Source organism: Carcharhinus amblyrhynchos, chromosome 13, assembly GCF_965287045.1.
Source record: "Carcharhinus amblyrhynchos chromosome 13, sCarAmb.v2.hapA, whole genome shotgun sequence".
Lineage (NCBI taxonomy): Eukaryota > Metazoa > Chordata > Chondrichthyes > Carcharhiniformes > Carcharhinidae > Carcharhinus > Carcharhinus amblyrhynchos.
In genome coordinates, this window is record NC_137336.1 from 25,865,520 (window position 1) to 25,889,928 (window position 24,409).

General features: G+C 41.6%; 1 protein-coding gene across 1 annotated transcript in view; it reads left to right on the forward strand.

The window, feature by feature from the left end:
* Positions 1-24,409, forward strand: part of LOC145351782 (long-chain-fatty-acid--CoA ligase 6-like) — a 137,322-nt gene that overhangs the window by 68,527 nt on the left and 44,386 nt on the right. The window contains exons 5-10 of the mRNA XM_080201407.1: positions 1,201-1,302; positions 1,419-1,518; positions 3,774-3,952; positions 4,719-4,751; positions 4,936-4,987; positions 10,037-10,110. Coding sequence (XP_080057533.1) covers positions 1,201-1,302; positions 1,419-1,518; positions 3,774-3,952; positions 4,719-4,751; positions 4,936-4,987; positions 10,037-10,110 — 540 coding nt within the window. The remainder of the gene's footprint in view (positions 1-1,200; positions 1,303-1,418; positions 1,519-3,773; positions 3,953-4,718; positions 4,752-4,935; positions 4,988-10,036; positions 10,111-24,409) is intronic.

The window sequence follows — 24,409 nt, forward strand, 5'->3', positions numbered from 1 at the left end:
AGTTAGCAAACCGAACAATGCAATTGTTTATTGCAAGGGGAATTGAATACAAGAGTAGGGAGGTCATGCTTCAGTTGTGCAGAGCATTAATGAGGCAGCATCTAGAGTGCTGTGTACAATATTGGCCATCTCCTTTAAGGAAGGATGTAAATACATTAGAAGTCATTCAGAGAACGCTTGCTAGATTAGTACATGGAATGGGTGGGTTGTGTTATGATGAAAGTTGGACATGCTGGGCTTGTATCCACTAGAGCTTAGAGTAAGAGGCAACTTGATTGAAACAGTCCTTTTGGGGGACTTGGCAGGATGGCTGTGAAGAGAGATTGTTGCCTCCACATAGGAGAACTTGGAACTAGGGATGACTATATGAAAGTAAAGGGTTGCCCAAGGTCCAGATGGGGAAAAGATTTTTCTCTTGAGAGTTGAGACTTTAGTATTCTCTTCCTCAAAAAGTGGTTGAGGCATAATCTTAGAATATCTTTCAGACAGACGTAAGTAGTTTCTGATGAACAAGGGAGTGATAGGTTATTGGCAGGAATGAGAAGTTGAAGTTTTATCAAATGGTGGAGCAGGCTGAAGTGTCCAAGTGGTCTGCTATTAATTTGTATGTATATTCAGCTGATCTGTCCATCTCCGATCTCAGTATAGACTTGATCCAAAATGATTGAAAAGCATATTAAACCAAAACTTCAGCATTATTTACGTATGTAAACAATGGGCATCAATTTTCATAGTATGTAACATTATGACCCAGTGCAACTGTTTTTTTCCCCCATTTGTGTATTTAGTGCTCATGGTTGGATTGGTCAGTCCCTATTTTGATGTTAGACATGTAAGAATGTGCAGCTACACTACACAGCATAGCCACCTGCTCTATTATCACAACGTTGCCCCCAGCAGCCATAATTCCAGGAGTTGATCAGCTTGGACTGAATCTACACCATTTCAGTAGCAATGAAGCAACAGCGCACACAGCTCTTGTTGTTTCACATTCTCTTTGGAGGCATCCAGGGGAATCATTCCCTTGTGGAGGGTTTTTATGCTTCAGAGTTGAGGAGTACATTGAGATTCCATTATTTATGTGGTGATGTGCCATCAGATGCAACTTAACAGTGCAATAGTCACAAGGCAACTCAATTCTGTTTAATTAGTTGAGGTTTGGAAACAAATGTCAGGTAACCAACATTATTTGCCTTACAGGTAGCAACTCGAGCTGAGGAGTTAGGGTCTGGACTGCTCGAAAAGAACTGCAGGTCCTCACCAGATCAGTTTATTGGTGTTTTTGCACAAAACAGACCTGAGGTGAGAGATGGTAATAAGTATTCAAAAGTGATTTTACAATTTTTTGTGGTATTTATTTTCATATGAAGTTTTTTTTTCCTTGTTTTTGTATTTTCATGATTGCAACATTCTACCAGTGGATTATTGCTGAACTGGCATGCTATACTTACTCCATGGTGATAGTGCCACTTTATGACACACTTGGACCTGAAGCCATTCGTTACATAATTAACACAGGTAAAAAAAAGACCAGCTTCTCAAAGTTCTATGCCATTTAATAAATTTAAATGCCAAAAAGATAAAATCAAAGGATGCTTAAATTCAAAGAGTTAAAAATAACAATCTTCTGAGCTCCAAACTTCCTCATGTTTAAATTATGATCGGCAATCAATATATATGGAAATCCAGACAGTGGTAGTGGAATAATTAACTGCTGTCTCAGTGCCAGGGATCCCAGTTTGATTCCTGTCTTGGGTGACTGTGTGCAGAATCCGCACATCCTCTGTGAATGCGTGGGTTTCCTCTGGGTGCTCCAGTTTCCTTCCACAGTCTGAAAGACATGCTGGTTAGATGCAAATGGCCATGCTAAATTCTCCTGTGTCCGAACAAGTGCTGGAGATTTTTACAGTAACTTAAAGACATTGTTAATAGCCTACTTGTGACACTAATAAATAAAATTTAAACTTAAGACATGCAGGTTAGCTGGGTTAGCCACAGTGAATGTGCAGGGTTATGGGAACTGTGTGGAGGAGAGGGCCTGGGTAAGACCCACTGAGTCAGTGCAGTCTTAATTGGCTAAATGGCCACCTCCTGCAATATAGGATTCCATGATTCTACGAATATTAGGAGAAAGTCATACTCGGATGCAGGGGTTGGGGGGTGGGGTGGGGGCAGAGTTGGTTAGAGTTTAAAGTTTGTTTATTAGTCACAAGTGAGGCTTGTTTACTTGCACTGCAGCCCAATGCCTGTCAGGTCAATGCACCTAACCACCACGTCTTTCAGAATGTGGGATGAAACCAGACCGCTGGAGGAAACTCTCACAGACACAAGGAGAATGTGCAAACTCGACACTGACAGTAACCCAAGCCAGGAATCAAATCCAGATCCATGGAGCTGTGAAGCAGCAGTGCTAACCACTGTTACTCTGTCACACAACAGGTTAAAGTCCAATAGGTTTATTGGATAGCACAAGGCACTAGCTTTCGGAGTGCTGCTAGTGCTACCAAATAAACCTGTTGGACTTTAACCTGGTGTTGTGATACTTTTTACTGTGCTTACCCCAATCCAATGTCAGCATCTCCACAGCATGGTTACCATGCCACCCCAGTTAAAGTTAAACTTCAATATGGATATTGAACATGGTTTGCATCCATGCCAAAGTTGAATTTTATCCCCAGTGGATCACCACTTGAATGCCATTCTTTCAGAGTCCAATCTCCAGCGTAAAATGCCTATACCAATCTGTCAGGGCCACAGGATTTTGTTCCCGCTGTGTTCAATGTTTATATTTCCCAGTGGCTGAACCTATTGTTAGCAGAAAATTTGTATTCAAATAATTTCCTCTCCCTAAAAAAATAGCATTTTCAAAAATCATTTTATTTCATTTTTTGATTTAAATTTTAAAAAGTACTGTCTGCATGCATTAAGCAGTATTTTGGCAAACAATTTCTTAAGGACATACAAAATGAAGCAAATCATCGTTATAATGAAAATGATACATTCTGACTCTTCAAAACATTTCCCAGGCAATTTGACATGCGTAATTAGTGTTTAAATTAAACAGGCTTCAAAGAGTTAATAATGGAACTCAAACGAGGCAAACTGTGACAATTATCTTGCTAATTGTTTGAGTGCAATCAAAATGCTATCTCATCTTACCTACTGAGAATGCCATTTCCTTAAAAATAACCTTTTAAATCCTTGATTGACTGAGATTCTGATTTTAGGTTTAGGCCTCGCATGTAATTGTTGACTTTATTTACATAATTACAAAGTAAAGTTTTCCTAATGTCTACTAGTCCTAAATTTAGCACGGTGGTACAGTGGTTAGCACTTCTGCCTCACAGCGTCAGGGACCTGGGTTTGATTATCAGCTTCAGTCACTGTCTGTGTGGAGTTTGCATGTTCTCCCTGTGTCTGCGTGAGTTTCCTCCAGGTGTTCCAGTTTCGTCCCACAGTCTGAAAGATGTGCTGGTTAGGTGGATTGGCCATACCAAATTCTCCCTCAGTATACCTGAACAGGCGCCAGAGTGTTCAGTAGGGGAGTTTCACAGTAACTTCACTGCAGTGTTAAATACCACTTTTACAAACGATTAGGTCAAAGTGGAACATTATCTCTGTTCCCCAGCAAAATTTCTACTTCCCTATGTTTTATTTTGCATGTGGGGCAATGCAGAAAGCAAGTTACCAAATTTCTAGAGTTATTTGTATCTTAATCTTTAATTTCTCGCATTTCACTATACACTGTTAATGCATGCACCTCCTTTATTAAGCTGAGATTTCCACAGTTATCTGTGACAAGGTGGAAAAAGCTAAAATTCTTTTGAAGAATGTGGAGAAGAAGGAGACTCCAGGCTTGAAGATTGTCATCCTCATGGACCCATTTGAGATGGACTTGGTTGAGATGGGAAATGACTGTGGGGTGCAAATACTGGCACTCCAGGAAGTAGAGGTATGCAAATAATATCAGTGGCATAATGCAGTTATAGAGAAATATGCTACAGTGTGTACTCGTCACATTATGGACTATAAATCTGGATTTTAGACCAGTTGCTAAATAAAAACTAGGTGATTTGACACCAAATAAAAGGAAAGCTGGAGGATAAATTGGGGTGTACCATGTACAACTGACTCAAAAAAAAGCAAAAGAGACCTGGATATTAAGGCCACAATATTTACAGAGAAGCAGAGGGGTGATGGTGCCAGTGGGGAAGTGGTTGCATATTTTATAACTGGAAAACCTGGAGATCCGATTTACTCTTTAGTTCTGCCTGAGAGAATCAGATTACTCTTTTTTTTTAGAATCTATTTCTTGGTTGAAGGTGGGCTTGTGGTACCAGGCTGTAGATGGGGTTCACTGATGGAGAGAGAGGCCGAGTGTTTGGAAAGGATATCAGTGGAAGGGCTTGGTGAGCTCTTATGCCAGAGAAAATAGATTATGGAAATAGTGATGTACAGTTGCAGATCCTTTACAATTCATTCTCCTGATGCTCAATTGCTTTTTAAGAATAGCTTACATTCTCTCATACTTTATGAATAAGTATTCAATGCAAAGCCCAGTATAAAGAATAAAACCGCATGCCAGCACTTGGGTTTTTTCCACTATTTGATAGTTAGCCACTAAGTGAAGTGCTCTTTGAGGGAAAAACAAATGTCATTTAGAATAAAATTGTCACATTTTTCACGGCGTTGTTACTTTCCTCCTTTCTTGCTTTCAGAACCTTGGACGGGTGAACAAGCATACTCCTGTGGTGAGTGAAACATTGACTGTTTTGTAGATATTTCATTCATGTTACAAGGGACAGTAACTTGGACATATGCATCAACAACAACCAGCGCAATAAATGTGTATCTCTTCTTTTTTTGATACCAATATGTTTCTTCTACAACTTGCACTGCCTTTAGTTTCTTAATTATTGTTTGTTTTCTACTCAGCCCCCACGCCCTGAGGATTTATCTATTGTCTGTTTTACTAGTGGAACAACAGGTATGTGCCACAAGAAATACAGTTGGTTACATTAGTTAATAGCATTGAATATTAGAATAGAGTTGGCATCCCTTTCTCTCTGCCCATGATCATGGAAGTTGGTTTAGAATCACTGCTTGAGCGTGTTGAGAGAAATCTGACTGTCAAATATCAGAGTTAAATTACCATACATGTTTATGATTGTTGGACATTAGATGCCCTTATTCTTGGTCTGTTTGTCTTGGTAGACTAAGGGGTCACTCAGTTACCATCTGGGGATTGTATCTCCTTTTATCATCAGAATCTATGATTCTGTCTCGATCAGTAATACTGCTCACACTTCTACATCTGTATTCCTAATAGACCTTGTGCCTTTCTAATTTAGGGATCATTACTCATCAGTTTTCTTTAAATGTGTAGAACTTTCTCACGTTCTCTAATTAAATGAAGTTAGTACAGTAGCAGATTATACCTACTTTTTGCCTTCTAACATTTTTCCAAATGGCTTGCATTTGAAAGATCATTACACCGTGCTGTTTGCTGCCCTCCATAGTAAGTGCTGAGCAAAGTAATATCTATTCCCTACCAAAAAGGTTTCCTCTGCAATGACCTATTTAAAAATCCTGCTGATGATTCTGCTCTTGAGCATTTACATTGACATGGGGATCTATTGTTAATAAAATCTCTTTTGGAGTCCAGAATTGATGTTAAAGTGCTCACAATGTGTATTTCACTGCAAATTACTGAACGAATTTTGTAAATGCTATAGCTTTTCAGAGATAAATGCATTTAAGTAGTAGTGCAAAACAGGCACAACCCAATGGAATTGTATGTCAAGCAAGGCATAAACCAGGATCCTATTTTGCACTGCAGCTCATTCTACCAACATACCTTCCAGCAATTCCAAGGTCTCAATTTTCTAGATTTTTCCCAGATGTGAAAGCCTGACTACTGAGATTTTAACCCCTCAATTATTTTTGGTGCTCTATGGTCTGACAATTTAATTTCCATTTATTTGAGTAAATGTACAGCCTGTTTTTAATACCATTATGTATTTGTCTTTTTGGAGAACTGGTGTATATATTCTCTTAATAGCTTTAATTGTTGGGCATATTAAGGCAAATTTTCACTCTGCCTAGAGAACATACAGTTCCCAAGTGCAGAGGGAAAAAAGCCAGAGATTTATGATGCTGGATCTTTTGTCCCCTTATGGGATCTGAGATGGAAGCCTTTTGGTGAGTACTCTGACTGCTAAAATGTTTTAGATTAGCAGCACACCAGGGGAATATATTTCTATGCATGTTCCAAGGAATGTATTGGCTAAAGATACAAACCTCCAAATACAAACTAGTTTACTTGGGACAAGCTGAGCACAATAGGATTTTATTCATTGTTAATCCTCAATTTCATTCTATCACAAATGTAGTGTAGGTCCTGACACCCAGCTAAAAGTATACTATAGGAAATGATGATGGACTATTTCCTATATTTAAAAATCTAACGTTTGTTTTTACAGAACAGTGACCAAACTTAAGTGGCTTGTTTCAGCCTTGACTTACTGTATTAACTCCTTCACCTAATCAAGGTCACACTGTTTGCTTCTGTTAAATGTTGGAATATTCTTATCTGCTACTTGTGAAATTTGTCCTTTCTCCTTTTCTGTCCAAAGATGTGTAGGCTTAGGTGGATTAGCCATGAGAACTATGTGGGGGAGAAGGGGCTGGGTAAGATGCACCTTTTGGAGAGTCGGTTCAGACTCAATGGGCTGAATAGCCACCTTCTGGAATGTAGGGGTTCCATGGTTCTGTGTTTCATGGTATAAACTGAGCATAACTTCCCTTGAATTTAATTTCTGGGTGTAAATATTGAAGTAGCACCTGAACACTGGGCACAATACACGTTAATATTGGGTGTGAATTTCTTCCTCTTATTTCATGCTTGATGGCTGTGTGGCAAGTATTCTATTTCATGGTCACTATTACTGAAACTAGCTGTCAGTTCAGATTTTTTCATTAAAATTCTGTGTGATATTTTCAATTGCCATTGACTTGGCAGCTTTTTGGAAATCTTGAACACTGTTCTACAATGTCCTTTTTTAAAAGAATTTCCTGAAATTGGCTCTAAATGGTTAGCTCTAATTTTAACACCTATGCTCTGGACACCACCATTAGAACACTCAACCTATTTCTGGAATTAAGAATCTACCGATGACCGCAAAACCATTATCGATTGGAAAAACACATCTGGTTCACTAATGCCCTTTTTAGGGAAGGAAATCTGCCATCCTCACCTGGTCTGTCCTTCATGTGACTCCAGAGCCACAGCAATGTAGTTGCCTCTCAACTGTCTTCTGAACTTGCCTTACAAGCCATTCAGTTCATGGCAATTAGGGATGGAAGATAAATGCTGAACAGCCAGCGATGCCCATGTCCCAAAAATGAATATTATAAAAAATTAAATCCTTGAATATCTCATCACCCCTTGAATTTACTTTGTGGGAATATGAATCTAGTCTAATTAGCCATCCTGAAGATTTAACACAGGGGTTCCCAAATGATAGGTGATGACCTCCAGTGGAGTTGTAGGATAGAATATTGGGCTTACAAGTTCCAGGACTTGATAGCTGTGGAGTGGCCAAATGTAACTCTGACAACAGGCCACTTCAATAGAATTACAACTTCCCAAATGCTTGGTAGGGAGAGTCAACTGGTTATTGTGAAATCTGCTCGAGCCAGCCCCCATTTGCTGCCTTGAATTTGATCCAGTAGAATTCACGAGGCAGGAGCAGAAGCGAGGTGGTGGTATTTCTGTTACAGGTCCCACAAGTACATTTCAACCTGAATTTGAACCACCTGCTCTCTGGGGGTACATTTTGCAATTTATTGTGCGGTTGTATGCAGAGCAAGATCACATGCATGCTCTGAGATCAGGTCTTTTGTCAAATATAGAAATGGCATTGTGGTAATGTCACTGAACAAGTATTCCTGAGATCCGATCGTAGATTCAAATCCCACTATAGCAACTAATAGGCTTATTGAAAGCTAGTCTTGGTAACGGCAACCATGAAACTATTGTTGTTAAAACCCATCTGGTTCATTGCACTCCATAGTATACAAAAGTTACTGTGCCACTGGAACAGAAATTATTTTAATGCTGATACATTTTGTACCAGCCCTCATATAACAGGCAAAGCATGATTGTGTGAATGTCCCTTCTGCAAGCTGTGTGAAAGTAATGAGAGAGCTGGCAAGGGTCAGTTGGGAGATGCAAAAGTAGTGTAGATATGTTATTTAATTTGAGTCCTGGACAACAAAATGCGACATCCTCCCTCTAACGTTAAAATGGGATCACTGTGGGAAGCCGTTTAGTGTCACTGATTTTACCCGTTTTAATTCCTGCATAATGCTGGCGAATCTGTGTTGCTCCCAATCCAAGGTCAGCATGTACATTTTGAGGTGCTTTCCCAGAAGTCGGGCTTATTCTCCCAAGTGCAGTCTTAGCATAACATTATATAATTGTAAAATATCTTCCATCTCACTGTATTCCAACACTCTTAAGATAAAGATCAACAATTCATTAGCTGATTATTTTTGTATCTGTCCACTAGTTTCTGATTTCTCTGGAGTTTTAATTCTTCTTCACCACTGCCAGTCTTTCACCATTTGAAAAAACAGTCTGATCTATCTTGGGTTCAAAATTGTTGACTTTACATTTACTTGTGTTGAACTCCATCTGTCACAAATGTGCCCATTCACTTATTCTATCAATGTCCCCTCCCTTTTGCAGGAGGTTGTGGCAGTGTCTCTTCTGCTCCAAAATTCTGGGTTCAAGTCCCATTTCAGGACTTGATGGCTGTGGAAGATGTGCATGTAATGTGACCAAACAGGTTAATTAAAGCCAGAAGTCTTCCCAATACACCTGATGACAGGTGGAGAGACCAGGAAAGTTTCCAAACCTTTACTTTACTGGCAATACTTTAACCAAGCACGTGGCTGAATTCTTCCAAAGGAAGACAATGTTTGCCTTTGTCCCCTTTAGACATGGTACCTGAAGGAACAGCTTCATGCTCCCTACTCACATTGCCTATATGTCATCTTAGTTTCATCACTGATCTTGGATAACAGGGCTCTGTTCCTTCATCTAAGTCGATCTTAAATACATTGAAAAGCTGAAGCCCAGTACAGATCCCAGGTGACTATCAGTAGCTCTATCTTGCCAATTGGAGTACCTACCAAATTATCCTTTGTGTTCTATCATGCCTGATAACTAATTTTCTGCCCATATGGAAAGATTGCCTGAAATTCCATGTACTTCAGTTTTTCCTTTTGCGGAATATTATTAAATGATTCCTGCAGATTCATACAAACTAAATTCATTGCCTTATAACACAGAATGTTAATGGCCACTGAACATCAGCTTAGATAGATATAATTTGCACCTTAACTAAACAATACTGGCTCTCTAATCAAGACACATTTCTCCAAGTGCTCAGTCACTCTGCCCTTTGATAACAGATTCTATTAACTTCCTCATCTTCATTAAATAATGCAGTGGCATTGACGATTTCAGTTTGAGGGATTAATTCTTAAATCAAGAAGACTATGCATCTACATTTTTTTTTCATTTAATGCCCTGAGGTGGAGGTGGTAATGTCATTAGGCTAATAACCGAGACCCAGGTTAATCCTCTGGGGTCAAGGGTTCAATTCCCCACCACAGTAGCTTGTGGAATTTAAATTGAGTTGTTAAAATCTGGAAGTGTCTACTAATTGTGACAATTAAACTATCATTATTATTAAAAACTTATCTAGTTCATTAATGCTCTGCCATTTTTACCTAGTCAGGATTACAAGTGACTCCAGACCCTCAACAATGGGGTTGACTCTTGTGGTCTAGCAAGCCACTCCCATCAAGGGATGGACAACAAACACTGGCCTTGCTCACTCATCCTGTGAAATAATTTTTAATAAAATATCAGATCATGGAGAAGTTTCAATTTTATTTCAAAATGTGGCTTTTGTTTGTTGTGCTTTTTTTATAATTGTTTTAACCATGTAATTTTTCTTTTCAGGGAACCCCAAGGGGGCCATGCTTACACATGGAAATGTGGTGGCTGATTTTTCAGGCTTTTTAAAAGTTACAGAGGTGAATATATATGCACAGATTTTTGGCTGCAAGGAAAATGTTGCAAAACTTCCATTGAAAGTACTTTTCTTCTGTCCCGTTACTCTGCTAATATTGCGTAAAGTTGAAGTTGTATATAGCTTTTTACTATTTTCTTGTACTGTCTTTAGTTTGACCTGAATTAAATTGCTTTTCTTTTTAACCTCTAAGTGAAAAGGGGGCTGGTGTGAGTGCAGATACAAAGAAGCGTGATTTGAACCTGCTTTTCTTTGCTATGAAAATGCTGAATTTTTTCCCTACAAATGCTATAAATGGGAGAATCCAACTTGAGAAAGTTGATGTAAAGTGTTTGAATTTGACAGCATTGGCTCTCCTCCTGATTAATCTTCTGAGGACCTCAATAATTCAGTCCTTGATAATATTGTGCCAACAAGTATAGGGACAACTTTTCTCATTCAGCCTCCCAAGGGAATCATAGTGGGACCATGGAAAGCTCCATTGACCTGGGTGGGATTTTCTGGTTTTGGGGAGTGTGGTAGGAAAATCCTGCCCTTGGTTTAAATGAAAATATCCCAAAGTCTTAAAATTCAAGTCATTCTTGCAATATATTAATTCTCTTGGTTTGATATTCATGAAGGGAAAATTCACTGAAAGGCTTAATATCTTCCTTTTGCTTTTTTTAAATACTTTTATTTCAGAATTTCCCCATCCTGGGCAACACACTAGTTTTCAGCCATTAAGTTGGGTAGGTGATGTGCTCCCAATGCAGTTCTTAAGCTACCTCTTTTGGCGCCTCTTTGATAGCCTGGTTGAAAGTCAGATCTTTTGCTCCTGTTGCAGAAGTGGAACTTTGCATTGCAAAATCAAAAACCCATGTGCTAACTTGTTGTAGTTCGTCAGGATTGTGAAGATTTGAACCACATATGAGATCACCAGTGATACTTGTGTGCAATTTTAAAACAAATAACTTGTTGGAAATTATAGCTATTGCAGTGATTTCTGTGACCAATTAAATCCCTTTTTAGATGCATCTTAAAACATTTGATGGCCTTGTGCTTTTTAAGTGCATTGGTTTAGGCAGCAGTAAAGATTAGTGTATTTTGTGAATTAGGAAGTTAGGCAGGGAAATGGAACATTGAGTCTCACTCTTAGTATGTTTAATACGTTTTGGAAAATCCCAGATTTAAATGTTTAAATGAATTTAAAGTGTATATGGGGTAAATTGGATAATCCCCCAAAACAGGCATGGAGAATTGTGATGTACAATTAGTCCACGCGTGTTAAATGTATACAGAAGACATTCTGACTTTGTTCTGTCTGTTTATTTAGTACTGACTGCATGCAGCAATCATCTATCTGTATGATTCATTAGCTACTAGCATCAGCATGGGCCCAATATCATTACTTCCTGAACTATACTACATCTCTTAAAGGGGAAATACATAATGGCTGGCTGGAGCAGGTGCTAGCAGTTGGGCAAGAAGTGAATCTGACCTGGGACACTTTAAAAATTGATCAAAGTGGGAAAGAGTGTGCTACGCTGCAAGCTTTGTCAAGAAGGTGGAAGTGCGTCCTTCTGTAGGAGGTCAAGAGGAGACATTTTCTTTAAAAGGCAGTGGGAGCAGTTAGCCATGGAGGCCATAGCCAGTAGTCCAGCCACAAACGCCTTACTACGCTGCTGCATGAAGTTCAATGGCATCACAAGTAGCCAAAAGTCAACTAATGCATTTTCAAATGTCACATTGTCTCAACTGGACCACTAGCCTCAAGCACTGCTCAATTCACTTACAAACGATCTCTTTCCTTCAGAGCACTTACTTTCATGGTCCATAACACCCTCACTCACTTTGGACTGCCACAAATCGCATCTGACATTTTGCACAATTTCACTGTTGTAGCCATAACATTTGACCAGATCAGACCATATTGCTCACGCTTTCTTTTCCTTTACAGGACAAAGTGGCACACAACTGAAGGAGAGATTTCGGGCACATCAGCATGTCCTGACTGCCATGAAAAAGACCATATTGATCATTCTTTGGAAAGCTCATTGCTGAGACCATAGAACATCAGAAAATTACAGCTCAGAAACAGGCCTTTTGGCCCTTTTTTGGCTATGCTGAATCATTTTTTTGCCTAGTCCCATTGACCTGCACTTGGACCATATCCCTCCCCACTCCTCTCATCCATGAACCCATCCAAGTTTTTCTTAAATGTTAAAAGTGACCCCGCATTTACCACTTTATCTGGCAGCTCATTCCACACTCCCAAAACACACTCTGCGTGAAGAATTTCCACCCCCCCCAGTATTCCCTTTTAAACTTCTCCTTTCACCCTTAACCTATGCCCTCTGGGTTTTTTTTCTCCTCTACCCTCAGTGGAAAATGCCTGTTTGCATTCGCTCCATCTATACCCATCAAAATCTTATACACCTCTATCAAATCTCCCCTCATTCTTCTACGCTCCAGGGAATCAAGTCCTAACTTATTCAATCTCTCTCTGTAACTCAGTTTCTCAAGTCCCAGCAACATCCTTGTGAACCTTCTCTGCACTCTGTCAACCTTATTTACATCCTTCCTGTAACTAGGTGACCAATACTGTACACAATACTGTAAATTCGGCCTCACCAATGCCTTATACAACCTCACCATAACACTCCAACTTTTATACTTGATACTCTGATTTATAAAAGCCAATGTACCAAAAGCATTCTTTATGACCCTATCCACCTGTGACGTCACTTTTAAGGAATTCTGTACCTGTGTTCCCAGATCCCTCTGTTCAACTGCACTCTTCAGAGTCCTACCATTTACCCTGTACATTCTACTTTGGTTTGTCCTTCCAAAGTGCAATACCTCACACTTGCCATTTTTCAGCCCATTTTTCTAGTTGGCCCAAATCCCTCTGCAAGCTTTGCAAACCTTCCTCACTGTCCACTACACCTCCAATCTTTGAATCATCAGCAAATTTGCTGATCCAATTTACCACATTATCATCCAGATCATTTGATTCAGATGACAAAATCAACAATGGACCCAACACCGATCCCTGTGGCACACCACTCATCACAGGCCTCCACTCAGAAGCAATCCTCCACAACCACTCTCTGGCTTCTTCCATTGAGTAAAAAGTCTGACAACACCAGGTTTTAGTCCAACCTATTTATTTGATAATATACTCACTAGCTTTTGGGTTAGCCCCTTCGTCAGGTGAATGGAGAGTTCTGGCCTCAGACAGAGCATATAAAGCACAGACAGTTTAGAGATTACTGATTAAAATGCGAATCCTTACACCTAACCTGCTGTTCAAGACCTGAAGTGGCTGATAATGTGAGTGGAAGGAGCACTGATCACAGTTTAGAGATGTGTATTGTCTCCAGACAGTACAGTAAGTGAGGTTTTGCAAACCCAGGCAAGTCACGGGGGTTACAGATAGTGCGACATGAACCCAAGATCCCTGTTGAGACCGTCCTCATGTGTGCGGAACTTGGCTATCAGTCTCTGTTCAGCGACTCAGCGCTGAGTCGCTGAACAGAGACTGATAGCCAAGTTCCGCACACATGAGGACGGTCTCAACAGGGATCTTGGGTTCATGTCGCACTATCTGTAACCCCCGTGACTTGCCTGGGTTTGCAAAACCTCACTTACTGTACTGTCTGGAGACAATACACATCTCTAAACTGTGATCAGTGCTCCTTCCACTCACATTATCAGCCACCTCAGGTCTTGAACAGCAGGTTAGGTGTAAGGATTCGCATTTTAATCAGTAATCTCTAAACTGTCTGTGCTTTATATGCTCTGTCTGAGGCCAGAACTCTCCATTCACCTGACGAAGGGGCTAACCCGAAAGCTAGTGAGTATATTATCAAATAAATAGGTTGGACTAAAACCTGGTGTTGTCAGACTTTTTACTGTGTTTACGCCAGTCCAACGCCGGCATACCCACATCATTCTTCCATTGAGCCAGTGTCTAATCCAATTTACTACCTCCCCATGTATACCTAGCGACTGAACCTTCCTAACTAACCTCCCATGAGGGACCTTATCAAAGGCCTTGCTGAAATCCAGGTAGACAACATCCACCGCCTTCCCTTCATCCACTTTCCTGGTAACCTCCTCGAAAAACTCTAATAGGTCAAACATGACCTACCACGCACAAAGCCATGTTGACTCTCCCTAATAAGTCCCTGTCTATCCAAATATTTGTAGATCCTATCCCTTATCACACCTTCCAGTAACTTGCTCACACCGACGTCAAACTTACTGGCCTATAATTTCCCGGATTTCTTTTGGAGCCTTTTTTAAACAATGGAACAACGTGAGCCACCCTGCAATCATCCGGCACCTCCCCCGTGAATACTGACATTTTAAATGTGTCTGCCAGGGCCCCTGCAAGTTCAACAGTAGCCTTCCTCAAGGTCCTTGGGAATAGCATGTCCAGTCCTGGGGATTTATCTACTCTGATTTGCCTCAGGACAGCCAGCACCACCTCCCCTGTGATCTGTAAAGGTTCCATGACCTCCCTACCTGTTTGCCCTATTTCTGTAGACTCCATGTCCGTTTCCTCAGTAAATACTGATACAAAAATACCCATTTAGTATCTCCCCCATCTCTTTTGGTTCCATACACATTCTACCACGCTGGTCTTCAAGAGGACCAATTTTATCCCTCACTATCCTTTTGCTCCTTACAGACCTATAGAAGCTTTTTGGATTTTCCTTTACTGTTTGCCAAAGCAATCTCATGTCTTTTAGCCCACCTGATTTCCCTCTTAAGTAGCTTATTGCACTTTTTATACTCAAGCATCTGATGTGTTCCTTGTTGTCTGTACATTATGTACAACTCTCTCTTCCTCTTAATCAGTGTTACAATCTCCCTTGAGAATCAAGGTTCCTTATTCCTATTTGTTTTGCCTTTGATTCTGACAGGAACATACAAACTCTGCACTCTCAATTTCTCCTTTTGAAGGCCTCCCACTTTCCATTTACATCCTTGACAGAACAGCCTGTACCAATCCACACTTCCCAGATCCCTTCTCATTTCATCAAATTTGGCCTTTTTCCAGTTCAGAACTTCAACCCGAGGACCAGGTCTATCCTTATCTATGATCAGGTTGAAACTAATGGCATTATGACTACTGGATCCAAGGTGTTCCCTCACATTCACATCCATCACGTGCCCTAACACATTTCCCAATAGGAGATCCAATATCGCATCCTTTCTAGTTGGCACCTCTATATATTGATGTAGAAAATTCTCCTGAACACATTTTACAAAGCCTACCCCGTCTAAACCTTAACAGTATGCGAGTCCCAATCTATATGTAGAAAATTAAAATCCCCTACTATCAGTTGTCAGCTATCTCTGTTGATTTGCTCCTCCAATTCTCGCTGACTATTGGGTGGTCTATAATACAACCTTGATAGTAGTGGGACTGAAAACAGATGATATCCTTGCATCCAATATGCTTTCTTGCTACTCACTTGCCACTTATCTTGAACTCTTAGCAGTTGGTGTAACCATGCATTTCCTTAATAACACTATGCCCCCATCCTCTCTAACTTTCTCTGCTAGTACCTTGCTGTTGCCTGTCAGCCACCCAAGTACTAACTACTGTCCCTAATGACAATGTGATACAGTCTAAAGCTGGGTCTTCTAGCCCAGCACTATTTGGTGACATCTTTGGCCTTCTGCAGTCTTCATTAAAAGTCAGCAGTCATCCACCAGCCACTTGGGTAGCACTGCTTTTGGCGCACTATGGCTGGCAAAGGTGTATTGAAGACCGATGCTGAAGGAATGCACAAGAATGACTGACTCGTTGGCTTCCACTTGCAAAGTTAAATGATTCTATTCAAGAATTTGGTTTACTATGTTTATTTTTGGTGTATTTAAGTATTGCGACAAACAGATACTGTTATCAAACTGACAGCCAGAAAAGGGATGTGCAAGTTATCAACTTAATCATTGAATCCCTGCAGTCCAGAAGGAGGCCGTTTGGCCCATCAAGCCTGCACCAACAATGATCCCACGCAGGCCCTATCCTTGTAACCCCATGTGTTTACCCTGCTAATCCCCATGACATGAAGGGGAAATTAATAACGGCCAATCTGAAGACTGTGGGAGGAAACCAGAGAATCCAGAGGAAACCCACACAGACGGGAGAATGTGCAGATTTTGCACAGACAGTGATCCAAGCCAGGAATCGAACCTATGTCTATGGCACTGAGGCAGCAATGCTACCCAGTGTGCCCCTTTGCAACTTCCCCCCTCTTATTCCTTCTCATGCTCCTGTTGCTCAGCTGCTTACCAAATAACTGGTGGGAAAAGCTGTTTGCTCTGGATGGCAGGCAATGTTACGCAGCATGTAACAGCTCAGGATAAAGTCCAGGTGGTGGACACATTGTCTCAGCACACTAGTGATCTGTTCTGTTGTATTTCATGTGGCTTTCATCGTATGCATGTTGATGAATTGTGCCACAGTTGTCAGCCATGTCATCAAGGGATAGCCTTTATCATCCTGTAGTCAATCTTGGCTTATGGAGGCTCAAATGCAGCTGCCACAGTGGACTGTCATCATGACTGCTTCCAGGGTACCTGGCATTTGACCTGCATGATTATGGGCTGCCCCCTTCCCAAACCTGCAGTATGGTCACGCACACCAGCTGAACGTTGGAGGAGTGGAATCCTAGTGCAGAGTTGACATGTATCATCCATAAAGTGTGCACAGTCAATGGCATCCTGAGTCACTGGGAAGCCTACAATCCAGCAAAAGCATACAGTCACTCCATCTGCTTGGCATTGGCAAGAGAGAATAAAATATAGTTGGCTGTCGTTGAATGTAGAATGTCAGGACAGAATTCTTCCATCTGAGATGAAGCCCCATGGTGGGGGTGGGAATGTGAAGTGTTTTCCACTGTGAAGGCAGCAGGAAAACATGCCTTCTTCCAGTCCCAAACTCATTAACTATCTAACCGTGCATTTTGCGCCATGTTGTGTGGCAGCACAGACAAGGAGGTGTGAAGTCTGTCTTGGTATCTGAACATCCAACATCACTGACCCACTATCGAAGAGAGGCTGGAAGATAGACCTCCTCCTGGACCCCCAATCTGGAAGATCCACTTTGAGGTGCTCCCTATCCCCACTGCTATGGTGGTCCAGGATTGCTTTTGACTTCCGCTCCGAACTCTGGAAGCAGCCCCAGACATTGTTCAACTGAGTCATGATATCTGCATTCTATGTTATTACAGACGTGCTTTGCGCCGATAGGTTTTCCCACTGCCCTTGTGGAGAATTGGGCATGGGCATTCTGTATTCTATTATATCTGCAATATCTATAATACATCTGCATTCTATTAGCGCAATGCAAATCCATTTCATGCTGGCCTCAGGCATGTTTTCTGATCTTCTATGGTGAGCACTGAATGAAAATACTGTGGGGAAATTCACAGGGTGAAACCAAATTTTACACTTGTGCCAAATTCTTGTCCCCTGTCCACTATTGAACACACCAGCAGGGCAAGTGAGAATTCCACCCTCAGTGTCTTTCCTTCTATTCAGTGATCCATAAATTGCCAATGTCTCCAACCGACATGGAATCGGATGCATAAATATTGCTATGGTTAAGTTCACAGTCACTGGTAATGTGGGCTTTGCCCTGTTCTGAGGCAATTTCAGTGAGGACTGACGTACAGATAGCTTGCCTATTGACTCTAGCTGGATGACAGTTTAGATAATTGGTCCCTGAATGCCTGCTGGAAGCCCTTCTCACCTTCCTCTTCCAACAGCAGAGCTTTATTTCAGTCTCAAAGTTGTGTTGTATTTTGACTGGAAGCCTTGAAATCAGCAAAATGTTCTTCAGTATCTACCTGTCTTTTTTATAACTTTAAACAACAATAGAACCAGCAAAGACTTGTAGAACTGTAGAAAATACCCAGCAAGTGACCTATATATGGTTGATGATTGCTTCAAATAACACTGATGGAAGCATGCATTAGCTGAAACATTCAGCTCCACAATTGTAATGTTGGCACCAAGTAGCCTAATTGACATCTGCCTATGCTGCATACTTTCAGTGGTTTGGCCTTCACTGACACCTTCGACAATATGATATCCTGTGCCATTCGCCATAGATATTGTATGCGCACCACGGATGCCATTTCTTTTTCTTAGCTTGAAGGGCACTCGTAGCACAGAAAAAGCAGCCACTAATGAGCCCAATGTTTCACTCGATTTCTTAGATGTGCTCCTGAGACTTCATTAAATATGAGATACAATTATTTCCTCCTCCTAACACCATTTATACAATGCAACATGTGAAATGGATGCCAATAGCTATTTGACAGAAGATGAAAAAGGCTAGAGATTGTTTACTTCAGCTGACCCCTTCCCCCTAACGCGCATTAAGATTGGAAAGTGGAATATAACAAGCCTGTCCATTTTTATTAGTAACATCCTCAGTTTATGGTATCCATGGTTGTGCTGATATTAATTATTCTTGTGTTTTTTTTTGCTTACTAAAATCCCTTACCAGATCAATATGGGTTCCTCTGTCAACCCAATTATATCCCTGTGAGCAAGATTCGGTGCAAATCTGTCATGTTTATAATTTTTTAATCAGATTTGTTCTTGGACAATGAATGACTATGAAAAAGCATTGTTGGTCATCAGCAGTTGCTTGAGAAGGCAATGGACCTTTCTCCATGAGTCATTGCAGTTGTTTTTGTTGAATGTTTTACAAAAGTATGTCAAATTGGGCCAAGTCCTTCTTGGAAAATAAAAACAATTTTAACCCTGTTTAGAAAATACAATGATATTAAATAAAAGTAGCTATATACTGATAAGATGAGCAGGTGGCCCAGTGTTAAATCTATCTTTAAATGGTTGATCTTCACAACTCTCACACTGAACATGTTTTTTTTTAAATGACTATATTGAAACTGAAGTCTGCTGAAAAGGTAGTTTGCTTTGGCTCTTCCAATGAGTAAGTTCCCTTAACTGACCTGTTGTCCAAAACTAACGGTAGAATTTTCGCTTCCGCGTAGGTTGATGTGTCAAACTCCAAATCCTAATGAGCCTAAAATATCCTAGTTTAAATGATAACTGAGTATCCAATATGTTAAATCATTTATATATCACCCTTGTTAAGGTTTAAATATAAATGGTGTAATGATGCATGCTAACCTATAGGGCTACGAAGCAACCTGTTGTAGCTCCCTACAAATTGGATTTTCTGGCCACTCCTGGACGATCCCACTGATGGGGACCCTCTGCCACAGGCTCCCCAGGGTTGGAGGGTGCAGATAACTGGGAACCCCTTTTGACAGGAGCAGGATTGGAAGATGCCACGACTGCAGCCACAAAACATGCCTAGGTGGGGTGGAAACAGTAGGAGATTTTGATCACATAATGGTCTACAGTGTCTTAAGGACTCATTGATGACACAATGGTTAAAACTGCTGCCTCGCAGCACCAGAGACCCATGTTCGATTCCCTGCTTGGGTGGCTGAGTGGAGCTTGCATATTCTCTTCGAGTCTGCATGTGTTTCTTCCAGGTGTTCTGGTTTCCTCCTGCTGTCTGAAAGATGTGCTGGTTAGGTGAATTGACCGTGCTAAATTCTCCCTCCATGTATCTAAACAGGCGCCAGAATGTGGCGCCTATGGGATTTTCACAGTAATGTAATTGCAGTGTTAGTGTAAGCCGACTTGTGACATAAACTTTAAACAATCGCATACGCAGGCAGAAAATCCAGAGAATTGGGAAGCACAATTCTCTCCAGGGGGGAATTGAGTTTACTGATTTTTTTTTTCTCTTTTTCCCCTGATCGGTGACATCACTAAGTTAACGCCCACAAGGGGCAAGAACCTTATTTTAATTCATTTTAAATACATTTTGATTCCCACCACTGAATATTAAAGTCTGCAAAGTTCATAACTCTTGCAAAACTAGGGATCTGCCCAGGGAACAAAGGTAAGTATAGTCTCTGAGGAAGAAGGATATGCCTAGGCACTGCCAGCCTGTGCCAGCAAGGGATTCTCACAGGAGCCCCATGCAGGGAGGGGTTCTCAGTAAAATCTGTCACCTTCTACAGTCATAACTATAATCTGAGCAAGGCAATGATCATTACTAGTGACTATGAACATTATGGTGGTGATTAACTATTTATACATTGGGCTGAATTGGGCACCTGACTGATGTTGGGAATAACTCCAGCATCTCTCAGTTGCTGTCTACCAGGTCAGTTGATGCTCTTTATTAAGTGAGTGCTGACTACAACTCTTGTCTTGCCAGAGACCAGCATGTGGAGTGAGCACAAAGCTTCATGAGAATTGTAAGCTTTCCCTTTGGTGCAGGTGGCTAAAGACTACATGAACAAGTCTGCTCTATACTAGAGCCAAATATTTCCCACCAGTTGCTGGGTGACTATAGGAAAGAATAGCAAAATGTCAAAGGAAGGCTACTGAATAATAAAGGAGACAAAAGCTAGACAGTACTGTCGGGCCATAAAGAACTCATCTCAGTGTAATACCATTTTTTTTTTAAATCCTAATTTCCCCCATTAACCAACAATTTCACATCTTACCTTTCCTCTGTCCTATTTGCTTGCTCATAATGCAAAAATGAACACTGCTGCAAAATAAAAATGACAAACCAAATTTATGTACAAAATTATTCCATATTGCAAGAGATGTGAACTAATCACTCTTGGGTATTCCCTAAATGCCTGTCGTCTTTGTCTTTGCCATCCTGATGGCTCTCTGTATTGCTATCCTTATGGCTATTGCTCATGGAAGGCTGGTGAAGCTGATTAATATAGTCTGTTTCACTGTGTACGGCTCCAACTTCTAGGCTATCCTCTAAGTTACAAACAGTAATTTAATTAATGCAATAGGCTGTGCCTTCAACATCACTGTTTTCTCTTTGCTTCCCTGCTGCCTGGCTGGGTTTTATATTTCTTTAAAGCACAAAAGGAATCGAGGGGCATGGTCCCACCAATCTGCAATTTGTAAATTGGAAGATCATGTGGGGTGAGGAGGAGGATTAATAGGAAGATTCTGTCATTTTCAGTGGCTTCAGCTTCTCCATAGACAATGGTCTGAGCAACGGTCAACCCAGTAATGGCCAGTCATGTATCCTGTATGGGAATCAGGTGGTTCAGGCTCACTTATGTGAGTGGTTAGCACTTGCTGCTTTTGTTTGTGCATCACCATCTCTTTGGAAGAGGGAGAGAAGTATGTCAGTGAGTGTTGTTCAGTGAATGTTGTGGGGTGTTGTGACTGGAGCAGTATCTGAAGCAGGGAATTCCACATTTTGGGTTGTGACCCCAATGGTGTTGTGGGATGAGCAGTGGGGTCCTGAGCACTGAGATGACCAGTGACCATGGAGTGAGGATTTGACAACCTTGGGATTGGATGCAAGGCCCCTTTTTTTTTAAATGTGATTTTTGTGATAGACATGGATTAACATAAACTGTCAGGCCTGATAGCTATCAACAGCATCAGCCTGCAAAATGATGGCAGGTGTCTTGTTTTTATTTTTGTGAGCCAGTAATCCCCAGGGGTAGATGCCATACCCACAGAAATCTATAACGCTGCTGGTCCTGTACTTATCAAGAGCTCAGAGTTATTCCAGTCCTCTTGGGATCAAGGATCCATTCCTCAGGAACTTAAATATGCTTCCATCGTACACCTCTACAAGAGGAAGGGCAATAGGCAAGTATGCGACAACTACTGAAGAATCTTGCTGCTCTCCATCACAGGAAAAATCCTTGCAAGAGTCCTGCTAAATCGTCTGGTCACTCATCTGCAGCTGGGCCTGCTTCCAGTGTCAGTGTGGCTTCCGCAAAGGTCGTGGGACTATTGACATTATTTTTGCTGCGCGCCAACTTCAGGAAAAGTGTCAGGAGCAGAATCGCAAGCTCGACACAACTTTTGTTGACTTCGTGAAAGCCTTCAACACTAAGCTGACAAGGCCTGTGGAGGATTATGTCAAAGTTCGGCTTCCCCCAGTTCATTCAGATGGTACACCAGTTACATAAGAACAAGGAGCAGGCCATCTAGCCCCTTGAGCCTGCCCCACCATTCAATAAGATCATGGCTGATCTAAACTGGATCAGTTCCACTTTCCCGCTCTCTCCCCATAACCCTTAATTCCCTTGTCTATCAAAAACCTATCTACCCGTGACTTAAATATAGTCAGCGAGGTAGCCTCCACCACTCAATAGGCAGAGAATTCCAGAGATTCACCACCCTTTGAGTGAAGAAGTTCCTCCTCATCTCCAATCTAAACTGCCCCCTACCCTTATCTTGAGGCTGTGCCCTCGAGTCCTGCTATCCTTTAAGTGGGAAGAATCTCGCTACCTCTACCCTATCTATTCCCTTCATTATCTTATGTCTCTATAAGGTTCCCCCCCCCCCCACTTCTGCCTTCTAAACTCCAACGAGTACAGACCCAGACTATTCAGTCTCTCTTTATAGGCTAACCCCCTCATCTCCAGTATCAGCCTAGTGAACCTCCTCTGCACTCCCTCCAAGGCCAATATATCCCTGCGCAAGTGCGGTGACCAAAACTGCACACAGTACTCCAGCTGCGGCCTCACCAATGTCCTGTACAGTTGCAGCAAGACCTCCCTGCTTTTATATTCTATCCCCCTCACTATAAAGGCCAATTCGCTTTCTTGAGGCACCTAGAAAAGAATGGTTTGATTGAACATAAGAACATAAGAAATAGGAGCAGGAGTAGGCCATCTAGCCCTTCGAGCCTGCCCCGCCATTCAATAAGATCATGGCTGATCTGTCGTGGCTCAGTTCCACATTCCCGCCCTCTCCCCATAACCCTTAATCCCCTCTCTTATCAAAAACCCATCAACCCGCGTCTTAAAAATATTTAGCGAGGTAGACTCCACCACTTCAACGGGCAGAGAATTCCAGAGATTCACCACCCTTTGAGTGAAGAAGTTCCTACTCAACTCCGTTCTAAACTGCCCCCCCTTTATCTTGAGGCTGTGCCCCCTAGTCCTACTATCCTTTCTGAGCGGGAGGAGTGTCTCCACCTCTGTCCTATCCATCCCATTCATCATCTTATATGTCTCAATGAGATCTCCCCTCATTCTTCTAAACTCTAACGAGTACAAGCCTAGTTGATCACCATTCGCCGCCTTGATCACCTGCAGACTGGGTTTTTGCGATTCGTGCACAAGGACCCCCAGGTCCCTCTGCACCATAGCATGCTGCAACTTTTTGCCTTTTTAATAATCCCTTCTACTATTATTTCTACCAAAGTGGATAACCTCACACTTGCAACTTTATACTCCATCTGCCAGGTCCTCACCCACTCGCTCAGCCTATCCAGATCTCTCTGCAGACTTTCCACACCCTCCACGCAATTTGGTTTTCCACTCATCTTCATGTCATCAGCAAATTTCGTTACCCTACACTTAGCACCCTCCTCCGACCATCTATGTAAATGGTAAACAGTTGAGGCCCCAGCACTGATTCCTGCAGCACTCCACTGGTCACCAACTGCCAACCAGAATAGCACCCATTGATTCCAACTCTCTCCTTCCTGTTAGACAGCCAATCCTCTATCCACGCTAACACCTTACCCCCAATTCCGTGTATCCTAACCTTCTGCAGCAACCTTTTATGAGGCACCTTATCAAACGCCTCTTGGAAATCTAAAAACACCACATCCACCGGTTCCCCTCTGTCTACCTCACTAGTCACATCCTCATAGAAATCCAATAAATTCGTTAAACATGACTTCCCCTTAACAAATCCGTGCTGTATTTGCTCAATCAAACCATTCTTTTCTAGGTGCCTCACTATTTCTTCTTTGACGGATTCTAGCATTTTTCCAACTACAGACGTTAGACTAACCGACCTATAATTCCCTGCCTTTTGTCTGCTACCTTTTTCAAACAGCGGCGTACCATTTTAGTCGTTTTCCAATTTTCCGGCACTTCCCTGGAGTCCAGCGAATTTTGATAAATAATTACTAAGGCATCCGCTATCACCTCTGCCATTTCTTTCAGAACCCTGGGATGTATTCCATCTGGTCCCAGGGACTTGTCTACCTTCAGTCCTGTTAGTCTATCAAGCACTACCTCTCCATGATGGCCAAAGTCATGGATGGCAGAGAATCCTCTGAGGCATTCCCAGTGGTGTCAAACAGGGCTGTAAGCTCACACCCATACTGTTCAGCATGATGTTTACTGCCATGCTGAATGATGCCTTCCAGGACAGTGCTGGAGTCAGCCTCAAGTACAGAGTGGATGGGAAGCTCTTCAACCTGAGGAGACTTCAAGCTACCACCAAAGTGAAGG